The 14,177-nt window shown below is 42.3% G+C and overlaps 1 protein-coding gene across 1 annotated transcript; it reads left to right on the plus strand.

Moving 5' to 3' along the window:
- The first annotated feature begins 947 nt into the window (after positions 1-947).
- LOC106583626 (casein kinase II subunit alpha) lies at positions 948-13,301 on the plus strand. Its single transcript, XM_014168015.2, has 13 exons — positions 948-1,108; positions 3,460-3,727; positions 3,898-4,009; positions 4,149-4,250; positions 4,335-4,385; positions 6,483-6,542; positions 6,852-6,935; positions 7,250-7,360; positions 7,681-7,782; positions 8,005-8,105; positions 8,223-8,371; positions 9,806-9,895; positions 11,756-13,301. The coding sequence occupies exons 2-13, from the start codon at positions 3,627-3,629 to the stop codon at positions 11,872-11,874; spliced, it is 1,182 nt and encodes a 393-aa protein (XP_014023490.1). The 5' UTR covers positions 948-1,108; positions 3,460-3,626; the 3' UTR covers positions 11,875-13,301.
- The last annotated feature ends 876 nt before the right edge of the window (positions 13,302-14,177 follow it).

A 14,177-nucleotide genomic window follows, 5' to 3' on the forward strand; every position in this document is an offset into this window, starting at 1 on the left:
CCAGAGAAGTGTCATTAGTCCTTTGTTGTTCTCTATTATGATTGACGATGTATTCTCAGGTGAGACCTGACATTGTGAGGTCATTGTTTGCGGATGATGGAGCGATGTGGAAGAGAGGGAGAAATATTACCCACACAGCCAGAAGAGTTCAAGAATTGATTAGTGAAGTAGAGCAGTGGTCCCTCAGGTGGGGCTTCAAGTTTTAATAAGAGCAGTGGTTAAAAATAAGTGGCAAGAGTTGTGGAACAGGGAGACAAAGGGAAGACACCTATATAAGATCCAGGAAAAGGTGGGGGCAGGGAGGTCCTCAGGCTCCATGCCCCCACCTGGCTCAGTTGGTAGAGCATGGTGTTTGCAATGCCAGGGTTGTGGGTTCGATTCCCACGGGGGGCCAGTACAAAAAAAAAAATGTATGAAATGTATGCATTCACTACTGTAAGTCGCTCTGGATAAGAGTGTCTGCTAAATGACTAAAATGTAAAAAATGTAAGAAGGGAGGAAAGTGTAGTCACAAGGCTGAGACTGGGACACACAAGTACATTGACATTGCTGGGGAAACATCCAACTGGGAAGTGTGATCATTGTCGAGAGGAGATGGAGACAGTGAAATATGTTATATTTCAGTGCCAGAAATATGTGAGAGAAAGGGAGCGATTATTATTTGATTTGAGGAGTAATGTGGTTGAAGAGCCAGGATTAAGTGAACTGCTGGGGAAATCTTCAGGGGATGTAGTATTGAATTATTTATTTTGCTTCCTTAGGGAGATGAGATTATTGGGTTGGATTTAGACCTTCACTGTCTCTGGTCCACATTCCAGTCCAGTTGGTGGCGGTTATGCACCTTAAGGTTGGTTGCCAACTGCCATTTAAAATCCACAGAATAAGGAGACCAGCTTCACACTCCAGTACAGTAGATGGCGGCATATGCACCTTTCAGTTGGTTGCGATCTGCCAAAAGAAGAAGAACAGCCGTGAGTGGCGGTAGTCGGCCATATTGTCCCTGAGACAGCAAAAATCATACGCAAGTACACCGGCGAGAGGAAAGGAAGGGACCCTGCCTTCACTCCGCTCCTAAAAGAGGAGTTGGGTCACAGATTTTATCAAAGAGGTAACTATACAATGAAAGTTATGACTCTGGTTCAAATTATTTTATGAAACAAGAAGTCAGTTAGCTATCTAGCTAGTTTTCAAGCTTGCCATTGGGACTGGTGACTAACGCGTTAACTAACTGGGCTAGATGAGACTACCAGTAGCTAGCTACTGTAGTTGGATAACAAAACTGTCCAATGTAGTTATTACTGCGCAAACCAGCCATGCGTTAGCTAGCTAGATGTGTGAAAGTGCTAACGTTAGCTAGTATAGCTAATCTTTGAAGCAACCCCTCAGCGTTTCCTAATCTTGGTCTTGGGGACCCCAAGGGGTGTTCGTATTGTTTTTTCCCCTAGTAGCACCATACAGCTGATCCAAATAATCAACTGATCGTTAAGCTTTGAGCATTTGAATCTGCTGTGTAGTGTTAGGACAAAAATCAAAACGTGCATCCCTTAGGATCGCCAGGAACGAGTTTGGGGATACGCTGCAACCTACAATTGTTACATTGATTTCGTTAACGTTCTTATTTTAATGTTTTTATTTAACCTTTTATTTAACTAGGCAAGTCAGTTAAGAACAAATTATTTACAATGAAGGCCTACTTATAAAGCCCCTCCGGCCAAACCCTCCCCTAACCCGTACGAAGCTGGGCCAATTGTGCACCGCCCTATGGGACTCGGTTATTGATACGGCCCGGGATGGAACCCGGGTCTGTAGTGACGCCTCTAGCAGTGCGATGCAGTGCCTTAGACCGCTGCGCCACTCGGGAGACGTTAGTCTAGCTAACTATCGTAACTAGTCACGAGGCACTGAGCAAACAAACATGTCTTATTCCTCAAAAGCTAGATACACATGTTTGTTGTCAAACATGGCATTCGCTACTGTTACCTACCGTTAGCTAGCTATATCTTAGCCAGAGGGCAGCAACACCACTTTTCCCCAAACGTGTCTTGCATCCATTGTAGAGAAGATTATTCATTGCTACGTATTTTTTTTGAATAAAACTGCTAACTTTAGAATGTAGTGGATGTGGAACTCACCTGTAGCATGTTGGCTGGAGTTGGTATTAAACTGAAATCTAAAGGCAACTGTCACTCAGTGGTTCTAGTTGCTCGAAGCAGAACAAAAGCACTCTGTTACAATGGTGTCGTGACCCGGCTCCACAGTTGGGCTCTGCCCAGTGCCGAGGTAACTTCGAGGAGTAGGAGGTTGGTCTTTATGACTGATAGTTTGAGACAAAATATCTAAAGGATCATATTATTAAACATACTTTCCAAATGTGGGTCTGTTGTAGACCCACTGCCTCTGCATACCTCGTGTCACTTCATAATGACCAACCATCCTGCCCACCAGCACACTAAGTTGAAATGGAATTGTATATGACTTCTTGCTTCCCACGGACTGTTGCTAAAAGCGCTTACTTTAAGCCTAGGTCAGCTACATACTATCAGAGGTAGAGAGCTAGATGTACCAGACACCTCAAAGCTAGGTAAAACTACATATCCCTGGGTCACTTACGAACCAGGTAAGCCCCAAATACACTCATAGTACTCACGTTTTCTTTTTTTTGTATCACATCCGGCCGCATTTGGGATTCCCATAGGGCGGTACACAATTTGCCCAGTGTCATCCTGGGTAGGCCATCATTGTAAATAAGAATTTCTTCTTAACTGACTTGCCTAGTTAAGTAAATGTTTAAATAAATGAAAAACCATACCTATGCCAACCTCTATACAGAGCTAGAGGATATCTTTGACAGTCACCAGAGTTATGACCGTTTGTTTTTGGCAAAGATGAGCGAAGGCTTGACTATTGCAGAGGAAATGGTCTATTGGCATGAAATATGGATAGATATCATCATTTATCAATAGAAGCCTATATAAGTATGTATGAAAATTTTTCTGAACAAATGGGAACTTCAGAGTATAAAAAGTCAAATGTGATAGTATTTTCACACCTTTTTTGACTTTTTTGTGTGGTGTTATTGATGAATTCCATCAAACGTTGATGATCACGGCAGTAAGAGAATGGATTTTGTATTTTAAACTAAATCAATAGTCGCATAGCTTATCCCCACCAGCTTTAGTAATTAAACATTGTCAATACTTTAGGGGCGATGCAGTGACACATTTTAAAACAGCCTGCTGGTAATCAGGCCTTTAATTTAGTTAGCAACCACAAATGCAGTGTTGTAACAGTGCATCAAATTCCATTACACACACACACCTGTAGAAACGTTGATTGTCTGCACTGGCCATCAGTTCTGCAGGATGCTTTTACACCCATGTCAATGATACGTATTTGATCTGGCCAAGGTGATGGTCTCAAATATAACTGACATTGTTTCTTTCCCTTTGTTTTTCTCAGCTGTCCTCCCTTGGTGCCCAACAGCCAAAGCCCCCCTTACCCTCTGCCCTGTCAGGAAGAGGCCCCTGACCTGTTCCCCCACCTTCCCTCTTCTCCCGCCTACTCTCTTCCCTCCTCATCCTTCTCTGCAGTAAGTGCACCCCCTCTCCTCTGCCAAGCTGTCGGACATGTCAGGACCCGTGCCGAGTCGGGCCCGCGTGTACACCGATGTCAACACACAACGGCCCAGAGAGTACTGGGACTATGAGTCCCATGTGGTGGAATGGGGGTACGCAGCGACCACACACACACACTCCCAGTCTCTAAATTAAGTCAGAAAATGTTGGTTGGTGCTTGCTAAACAAACTGATGACGTTCTCTTCTTTGCACATTGAATCTCTGCAGTTTAATTCCAATTTCCTTGAATAATGTAATTGACAAAAACAATTCTGACCGCAGAAATCAAGATGACTTCCAGTTGGTGCGGAAGCTGGGACGTGGGAAGTACAGTGAAGTGTTTGAAGCAATCAACATCACCAACAATGAGAAGGTTGTGGTGAAAATACTCAAGGTAAGGCCACGATGAGAAATCAGTATCATTCAGATCATAGATTTGCCATTCTATACAGACTCACATTGGCTTGTTGGAATCATATTGAAGTAAAACCACCCAGACAATCAATACAATTGGTCTTTAATTGTGTCCATAGCCCGTCAAGAAGAAGAAAATCAAGCGTGAAATTAAGATCCTGGAGAACCTCCGCGGAGGCCCCAACGTCATCTCCCTTGTAGACATCGTCAAAGACCCAGTGGTGAGTAGGAATGGTGAGGAAAGAACTGTATTGCGCTTTTAGAGGAGCTCCCATGATTTAATGCAACAACCCCTTTTCTTTCAGTCTCGGACACCAGCCTTGGTCTTTGAACATGTCAACAACACAGACTTCAAGGTAAGACGGAGCATGCGCTTTAACCCCGGGGTCGTATTCATTAGACCACACAACATCAAAACGGTTTGCGTTTCTTATTGGACAAGTTCAGGTAGTCCGTCCTCGTTGCAGTCTGTTTTCTTCCGTTTCTTGACAGTGTACATCTCTATTCAGAAACAAAGCCCTATGAAACCTTTTTTGGCGTGCATGTTGTTTCCCCGTACTCCAGTGTGAACAGTTGAAGTCGGAAGTTTACATACAACTTAGCCAAATACATTTAAACTCAGTTTTTCACAATTCCTGACATTTAATCCTAGTAAAAATTCCCTGTCTTAGGTTAGTTAGGATCACCACTTTATTTAAGAATGTGAAATGGCAGAATAATAGTAGAGTGATTTATTTTGGCTTTTATTTATTTCATCACATTCCCAGTGGGTCAGAAGTTTACATACAGTCAATTAGTATTTGGTATCATTGCCTTTAAATTGTTTAACTTGGGTCAAACTTTTCGGGTAGCCTTCCACAAGCTTCCCACAACAAGTTGGGTGAATTTTGGCCCTTTCCTCCTGAAAGAGCTGGTGTAACTGAGTCAGGTTTGTAGGCCTCCTTGCTCGCACATGATTTTTCAGTTCTGCCCACAAATTTTCTATAGGATTGAGGTCAGGGCTTTGTGATGGCCACTCCAATACCTTGACTTTGTTGTCCTTAAGCCATTTTGCCACAACTTTGGAAGTATGATTGGGGTCATTGTCCATTTGGAAGGCTCATTTGCGACCAAGCTTTAACTTCCTGACTGATGTCTTGAGATGTTGCTTCAATATATCCACATATTTTCTTTCCTTATGTTGCTATCTATTTTGTGAAGTGCACCAGTCCCTCCTGCAGGAAAGCACCCCCACAACAAGATGCTGCCACTCCCGTGCTAGACCGTTGGGATGATGTTCTTCGGCTTGCAAGCCTCCCCCTTTTTCCTCCAAACATAATGATGGTCATTATGGCCGAACAGTTCTATTTTTGCTTCATCAGACCAGAGGACATTTCTCCAGAAAGTACAATCTTTGTCCCCATGTGCAGTTGCAAACCGTAATCTGGCTTTTTTCTGGCGGTTTTGGAGCAGTAGCTTCTTCCTTGCTGAGCGGCCTTTCAGGTTATGTCGATATAGGACTCGTTTTACAGTGGATATAGATACTTTGGTACCTGTTTCCTCCAGCCTCTTCACAAGGTCCTTTGCTGTTGTTCTGGGATTGATTTGCACTTTTCGCACCAAAGGACGTTCATCTCTAGGAGACAGAACGCATCTCCTTCCTCAGCGGTATGACTGCTGCATGGTGCCATGGTGTTTATACTTGCGTACTATTGTTTGTACAGATGAATGTGGTACCTTCAGGCATGTAGAAATTGCTCCCAAGGATGAACCAGACTTGTGGAGGTCTACAATTTTTTTTTCTGAGGTCTTGTTGGATTTCTTTTGATTTTTCCCATGACGTTAAGCAAAGAGGCACTGAGTTTGAAGGTAGGCCTTGAAATACATCCACAGGTACACCTCCAATTGACTCAAATTATGTCAATTAGCCTATCAGAAGCTTCTAAAGGCATGACATTTTCTGGAATTTTCCAAGCTGTTTAAAGGCAGTCAACTTAGTGTATGGAAACTTCTGACCCACTGGAATTGTGATACAGTGAAATAATCTGTCTATAAACAATTGTTGGCAAAATTACTTGTCATGCACAAAGTAGATGTTCTAACCTACTTGCCAAAACTATAGTTTGTTAACAAGACATTTGTGGAGTAGTTGAAAAATGAGTTTTAATGACTCCAACCTAAGTGTGTATAAACAGGTGCAGTGCTGTCTTTGGGGGCCAGGATGTTTCCTGTGTTGTGTCTCTATCCTCAATCACTGGTATACGATGATCAATTGGAATGATTGCGTCAAGTTTGGTGTTCCGTAATAGGCCTAAGTGTTACCAGTCAGATGCCCAAGTTGATAGTTTGTGATTTGAGTAATATGTGAACTCTTTGTATTAGATGATGGGTTCAGGTTGGTTAGACAGATATATGCATGGACTCTTCAGGGTTTGGTTAAATCACGGTATTGATTCATCCGTTTTTACTTGCAGCAATTGTACCAGACCCTAACGGACTATGACATCCGGTTCTACATGTTCGAGATCCTCAAGGTGGGTCTCGTAATATTGTAATTTGGGCGTGTACTACCCCATTTCATTTGTGCTCTTAAAATGTATTGGAATGCTAGAGACTGCTAGACATGAGTCAGCATTTTCCTCTCCCAAAACAAGAACATTCGGGTGCTTAGAGTATAAGCCCCTTGTTTGTCCGACGGTTACATATTAACCGTCTATTTTTCCATCAACATGTTTGTGCGCCCAGACGGGAAGAAAACGTCTGTTTTGTCATCTTTGCATTTCTTTGTTGATTAAATCTCCAGCCTCCTTGTTAACTTGCAGCCATTATGTCTCTGTCCGCAGGCCCTGGACTACTCCCACAGCATGGGAATCATGCACAGGGACGTGAAACCCCACAACGTGATGATTGATCACGAACACCGCAAGGTGAGTGTTTATGACCAATGCGGCAGAGGCACAGTTATTTCTCTCCATCCGATTTGCCCGTAGACAAGACCTTTGTCATCAGTACATTTAATGTGACTAAAAAAATTCTGGTAGTTTAAATGGAAATATTAGTCTTGATGAATCATGTTATGATGTATTATTGGAGCTGTAATACAAGCAGATATTGCACAACGACATTACAATGCCCAAGTAGTCCCTCCCTGTTTGTCTCTTTATTTATGTTTGTTGTCCTAATGAACACAACCCTGTTCTGCTCCTCTCAGTATCGATTGTCTGTGTTTGTGTTCTTCCAGCTGCGCCTTATTGACTGGGGTCTGGCTGAGTTCTACCACCCGGGACAGGAGTATAATGTCCGAGTGGCTTCTCGCTACTTCAAAGGACCTGAGCTTCTGGTCGATTATCAGGTATGTTGTCCAGCTACTGTTTGTAATTGTCAAGCTCAGTCTATATTATTTTCTGTTGTGTAGATCACAGCTACATGCACACATACCCTTTTCACACCATTGAACCAAACTGCTGAGCTGGTTAAGCATCCACCGTAGTTACTGGAACCATGCTCAACACGGCAATGTGAAAACTAAACAGGCAAATCTCCCATTGGTCATTCAAATCCATTTCATTAGATGGTCCCAATATCTCCCTAAGGGGCTGTTGCAGGGTCCTCTTCCATTCCGCCATCTTGGCTTTTCTCTAACTCACTGATTTGACTGTCTTCTTCTTCCAGATGTATGACTACAGTCTGGACATGTGGAGCTTGGGCTGCATGTTGGCCAGCATGGTCTTCAGGAAGGAGCCTTTCTTCCACGGCCACGACAACTACGACCAGGTAAACACTATCCAAAACGTTGTCCACCATGTCGCAAGGGCCACACTCATTACAAGTGATGAGAATAACCTTGGGCCTGTTCAGGAGGGTGAAAGGTTCCAGAACATTCCGATGGAAATGGATTGTATACAACAGATTTGATTATGTCAGGTACTATCGGGAATCCTGTCAGTTCTATTCATGAATGATGATATTTCCCCATGATTTTTTTCCCTTTGTCAGTTGGTGAGAATAGCCAAGGTGTTGGGAACGGAAGACCTGTACGACTACATTGACAAGTACAACATAGAGTTGGAGCCTCGGTTCAATGACATTCTGGGAAGGTATGTGGTTGTCTGTCTTTACGAATGTGTGGTTTTCTGCACTTGTTTTGGGCACTTTGTAAAACCAACTCCTGAATCTAAACACACAGCTGCTCTTAACCAGCTTTCCCCTTCCAGACACTCTCGTAAGCGGTGGGAGCGCTTCGTCCACAGTGAGAACCAGCAACTGATCAGTCCTGAGGGTCTGGACTTTCTGGATAAGCTGCTGCGCTATGACCATCAGGCCCGGTTGACTGCCCGCGAGGCCATGGATCACCCCTACTTCTGTGAGTGTGGATGTTGAAGGTTTTTAAAGGTAGACTCAGCGATGCATGAAGTAAACAGCAATATCAGGTTGATTTCCGCAACAACTAAGAGCGTTGAAGTGCAAGGCTAAACTCCTTCGCTGTTCTGGTCCCGTAGATATCACATTGTAATGACGTGAAGCGTACATGGCCAGATACTATGTCTGGTTGTATGAGAGTACAGTTTCGCATCACGCTCATTTGAATGTCTGCGGTGCTTTTCATGACAACGTCATAACGCTGAGTCTACCTTAGTAACTCGGAAAGTTGAGAAACTTAACTTTTATTTTTTATTTTTTTTATTAATTTTCTTAACCCTCTGTGAGAGGAATTTATAGGTTGGTGATGTTCTTAGAATATTCTCTGAAAGTTGCCCACATAATAATGATTGGAATGGAACTGCTGTGGGTTTATTGACTAGATCAGAAAACGATTTAGTTGTGGCTGCTGCTGACAGGAAAGATGATCCCAACTGTAACCCTGTGTGCTTTGTTCTGTGGTGTTTTTATTATGTCTTTGAACCTGTGGTCCTCTATATGGCTCTATATACCAAGCTGCAGTTACAACAGCAAATAAAAGGCTTGTTATAACGGGTTACTTCGCATTGCAACAAGGTTTCTCTTTAAAAGCAACTCACAGCTTAAACATTTTTTTTTTAAGGGAGACGGATGTTCTGGTTCTTCACATTTAGTTGGCTTTGATATCGTGCTATACAATTATTTTTGTTTGTGCTAATCAGGGTCATGTTCATTAGGGCACACTAGCAAAACGTTTTGTAGTGGCAAAGAAAAACAAATGTTTCTTCAGGTAGCTCTACCTCGTTTTACTCAGTTTTCATCCATTTTGTATCTAATGAACATGGTCCAGTTCAGTGTGGTCATCAGTAGTTGCTTATGACCATCTACTTGCAGTAGCTGGAGACTAGGGACTCAAGACTGTTGTCGTGACTTGACTAACATTATTCTGATTACTTATCTAATCAACTAACTATGTTTAATTGTTACCCGATTTTTAAAATAACAATTAACTCATTAGGATTTGGGGCACCACGAGAGAAATTCTATAGAGTTACCATCTCTTGAATTAAACTCTAAAAGGTCTTTACCTTTCACAACGAAAAAAGTCAACTTATTAATCATAACCTCGTATCATATCATTCTGAACAGTCATAACCTCCTTGCATCTGCAAAAACCAGAGCCTTGTGATTCAGTACTACACAAATTGGTTTATTTATTTACTAACTAATTAAATGGTAACACAGAATAAACATAGACACTTAATATGTTAAAAACAGGTCCCGGGGGGGAGGTCTGGTTGAAGTCATTCATTGCAAACCTGATCTGACCTATTTGGATCCTCACAGGACAGTCATGACATTAGAGGTTTGTTCAATATGTGTTTTCTTGTCCACACAGATCCCATTGTGAAAGAGCAGGGTCGCATGCCAGGGTCGGCTAACCAACCCTGCGGAAATACAGCCGTGAGCACAGCCAACATGATCACAGGTGAGCGCACACACACCAATCAGCCTGAATCCCCTCCCGGCTCCTCGTCTGAACTCCCATTACTCAGTGTTGAGGAGGATGTTTTGTCAGTGGGAGGCCGAGCTCGGAAATGAAATGGATTCAAGCAGCCGACTTGGTCTGTGTAAAGATTCAATGAAGCTTGGTCACCTGCTATATGTGTCCAGGCAAATGTCCTCAGTATGCCGTCACTGATGTTAGTCATTTCTCTCTAAAGGCCTTTGTAGACTGTACATCATATATTCTATCTTTTACGATTATAACGTCACACTGTGCAACGTTACCAAATGAATGTCTTTATCAACCTGGCCAGATTGTATGATTTGATATAGTTCTGTCGCCACATTATGCAATTGGCTTGAGAGGCTAGGTTAACTGCTGCTGTGTGTTTGATCTGTGCATCTGCCAGCAGTGCAGGCCTTTCTTTGCTTATAAACGAGTCAAGTGAGTTCGGGAAAAACTGTAGTATGCATCTTAGAAATAGTTTTCACATTGAATCTTTATATGTCCGAACTCAGAAGCAGCTTCCCCAAAATATCATGGTCGCTGTGGTAGAATGTTTATTTTGATTGGCGATTTTTGTGAGTTTTTCAAAATCCAATCAGGTATGCTGATTACAGATTATTAGGGAAATCGTTCTTCTTGCACAGCATGTAAACGTTTCATTTGAACTATTATATCAATCGGACTATTCACAATGATCATATTCTTGTGTGCCGGCTGTGTTCCTATTGGTCAGTTACCGGGATCGGCTCAACACCAGCCACACAAGACTACGACTGCACGTAGTGTTACTTACAGGCTGACTACACCGCTCCAGTCGCGTGCGTGAGCGTTGCAAAATAAATGTAGAAATCTATATTATTCAATTATTGCACCCACGCCAATGAGCGTCTGTGTTGCCAAGGGCTGAAATAGAAGTCAGTTCCATTTCTGACGCAGATTGTGCTGCAAGTCCTGCCTCTCCCCATCTCCTCATTGGTTTATAGAAGCAGGTACCCACGTGCCATCTCATTGGTTATACCCACGTGGGTGACTGAAAGACGAACGAGGTCGTGGCAGTAATGCACCTAATTTATGAAAGTTGCCAATCGCAATATAAAGTCAAGAGAAGAAAAAGCCTAGAAGGAGGAGAGATGACTAGAAATGATTGGGTTGACCGTTTGTGTGGATTAATTGTCAGAGTAGAGGACCTTGTGCATTTTAGGTAAAATAACAACTCAATGTGTATCCCAGGACCAAATTAGCTAGCAACTGCAAGCTAGCAAAATAGGACAAATTAGCTGGCAAGTGCAAGCTAGCTAGCTAAATTGCCATAAAGGTTTAATGCTTTTCGACCTGTCCCCAAATGAATGTAATTGGTTCAGAATTTGTTTTGATATTTTAACCTGCTTGTTGTGATCGTTTGGTGTGGGGGGACAAAATACATATATGCACGATAGCTTATGCGCGCAGCCGGTTTGGGTTCTGTGTTAATTAATCGGCAGACATAGCCCTGTCACACTGATCGAGCCAAGACATCCGACTGTTGTTTATGACCAAAGAATTTGCCCGCGGCGTGCACATTTTTCCCGGGATGGCATAAGACGGCTAAAATCATACATTCGGCAAAGGCCTTTAAAGATGGGTAGTAAAATAATGACTATCACATTGTCACATACTGTAATTTAGTGCAATACCTTTCAGAAGAGCTCAACTCTCACCCTATTTGAGTGCATCCATTGTCATATTCCTATGTAACTCATTGGTTAATGTAGTCATTGCATCATCAGAACTCCCTTGGAGTGTTTTCTAAGTAACCCACATGCTTAGTTAAGCTAAATTCCCTGTCTTTCTCTCTAGGCATCTCTGCCTTGCCAGTTGCTACTGCCCTGGTCACCCTCACCGGCTCGCCCGTTCTCTCTGCTGCCACCAACGCCCTGAGCATCCCCGTGCCCGCCGCTGCTGGTCCCCCCCAGTGATTGCAACCAACAGGGGCCACTCACTCTGCCCGCGCCACCACCTCTACTCACTCACACAGTCCAACTGCCCTGAGATCCAGGAATGCCAACCTCTGAAGGCAGTCTCATCTGAGCAATGTTAGTTTGTATCTCCTTTAATGAACTTGAGGTAAACAGACATATGAAATGAATGTTCTGTGTAATTGACACGTACAGGTATTCCTTTCATCTTGAAGTGACGATGTGGCTGTGTGTGTGTGGCTGTGTCTTATGTTCACAAGCCAAGAATAAGTTACGAATCCACTGGTGACGGGGATCCCTCCCCTTGCAACACGTTTTGTTTGTACATCACTGACAATGGTCACGCAAAGTAGTTAGCGGAAGGCAACAGGAAAGGACGCTAACATTCATACCAAAAGGAGCAGAATCTGTAGTTTACTAATGCAATGTTGTCAAACAAGACCTGGCTAGAACACCTTAAGCAATCCCCTGTGTTTAGGTCAATCCAGAACTCCATACCACCATTATAAAGACTTCGCCACGGCATTTGAAAGTGTTTGGTGCTGTTCTGTGCTCCAGTCGTGTGTTGAAACACTGAAGCCGCCTCACTCCACCTATACTAATGACACTTTAGTCTGAATAGTATGTCTTGCCTTTCTACCGAACTGGATACCTAGTCTTTTTGATGTAAGGGTTCCCTGACAGTTTTCCTTTTTTGTACTGCAATGCTATGGTGCTGGATGGGTTTAATTTACTGTGGAAACGGTTTGATGGCAGTATTGTCATCCAAACCATTCGAAATCCAGACAAAGCCATCCGTTCGGTTAATTTGAAACGTTTCTCTCTAACTTGCTGCTTTACAGTTCCTTGAATTAATTCAAGTTGTAAAAAACCAAAGTTTACTCAATCGTTTGGAAAAAGAGACTGACCAAACCTTTGTTTTGTTGGCGAGTTACACTGAGTTATGTGGAGATAATATGGGGGAGAAAGTATTTGTTCGATCACAACAGAATACGAAAGCACCGGAGTCCTGGTTAAGTTGGCTTGAAATGGATTTATCTCTGCTGTTCCAACCTGAGGAAAGTTTTCTTTTTATTTAGTTTGTTTCAAGGCTAAGTTTCGTGATCGATCATCTGTTTGGCTAGACACTGAAGGATGTATTGAACTTGAACAGTTGAATTTTTCCTGTGTTTGTGCCAGAAATGGGAATCTTGTTTGAGTGTTGCTGTACATATGCATTCTTTTTTCATTTGAAATCTCTCAACATATGAAATACATGCATACATCGACATAATGAAGTTGTATGAGTCCTTACATCACTGTATATATTTTATACATACATCGACATAATGAAGTTGTATGAGTCCTTACATCACTGTATATATTTTTGTCTGTATGTAGACTAGTATTTGAAAATATTTGTGTAAATAAACACATTTTATCAAGTATATCTGATTGAGTTGGTATGTTCACACAGATTGTCTCCTGATTGTAAGGTTTTACAAAAATCAATTTCCTTAATTATTGTATTATTTTGACGTCACTTCTACAGTATGCGTTTTTGCTATGTTTTTAAATTAATTGTAACAGTGATAATAAAACTGGTTGTTTGGATCCTGGATGCTGATTGGGGTCTAAGGCACTGCATCTCAGTGCTAAATTGGTCACTACAGACCCTGGTTCGATGCTGGGCTGTATCACCACCGGCCATGATTGGGAGTCCCAAAGGGCGGTGCACAATTGGCTCAGCGTCGTCCAGGTTAGGGTATGGCCGGGATAGGTCGTCTTTGTAAATACGAATTTGTTCATAACTGACTTGCCTAGTTTTTAAATAAAAAATAAATAAATTGGACGAGCAGCGTGTTGGCCGTCACACACCTTTGCCTGCTAACAGTTCCATCTGAATGACCACTGCCCCTCCATAAGAATATCATGTTTGTTACTGTCTGAATCATCTCCTGTATTTAGCTGAACTAGAATGTCATGTTGCTGTCTGAATCATCTACTATATTTAGCTCAACTCGTACATTTCCCCTTGCTTCCAGCCTAACATTTATACTGAACAAAAATATTAACGCAACATGAAACCATTTCAAAGATTTGTTACAGTTCAAATAAGGAATCATTCAATTGTAATAAATTAATTTAGGCCATAATCTATGGATTTCACATGACTGGGAAAATAGATATGAATCTGATCACAGAAACCTTTAAAAAATAAAATAGGGCTGTGGATCAGAACCAGTCAGTATCTGGTGTGACCATTTGCCTCATGCAGCACAACCCATCTCCTTTGCATGCTGTTGATTATGGCCTATGGAATG

The sequence above is a fragment of the Salmo salar genome, chromosome ssa22 (assembly GCF_905237065.1).
Source record: "Salmo salar chromosome ssa22, Ssal_v3.1, whole genome shotgun sequence".
In the NCBI taxonomy this organism is placed as follows: Eukaryota; Metazoa; Chordata; class Actinopteri; order Salmoniformes; family Salmonidae; genus Salmo; species Salmo salar.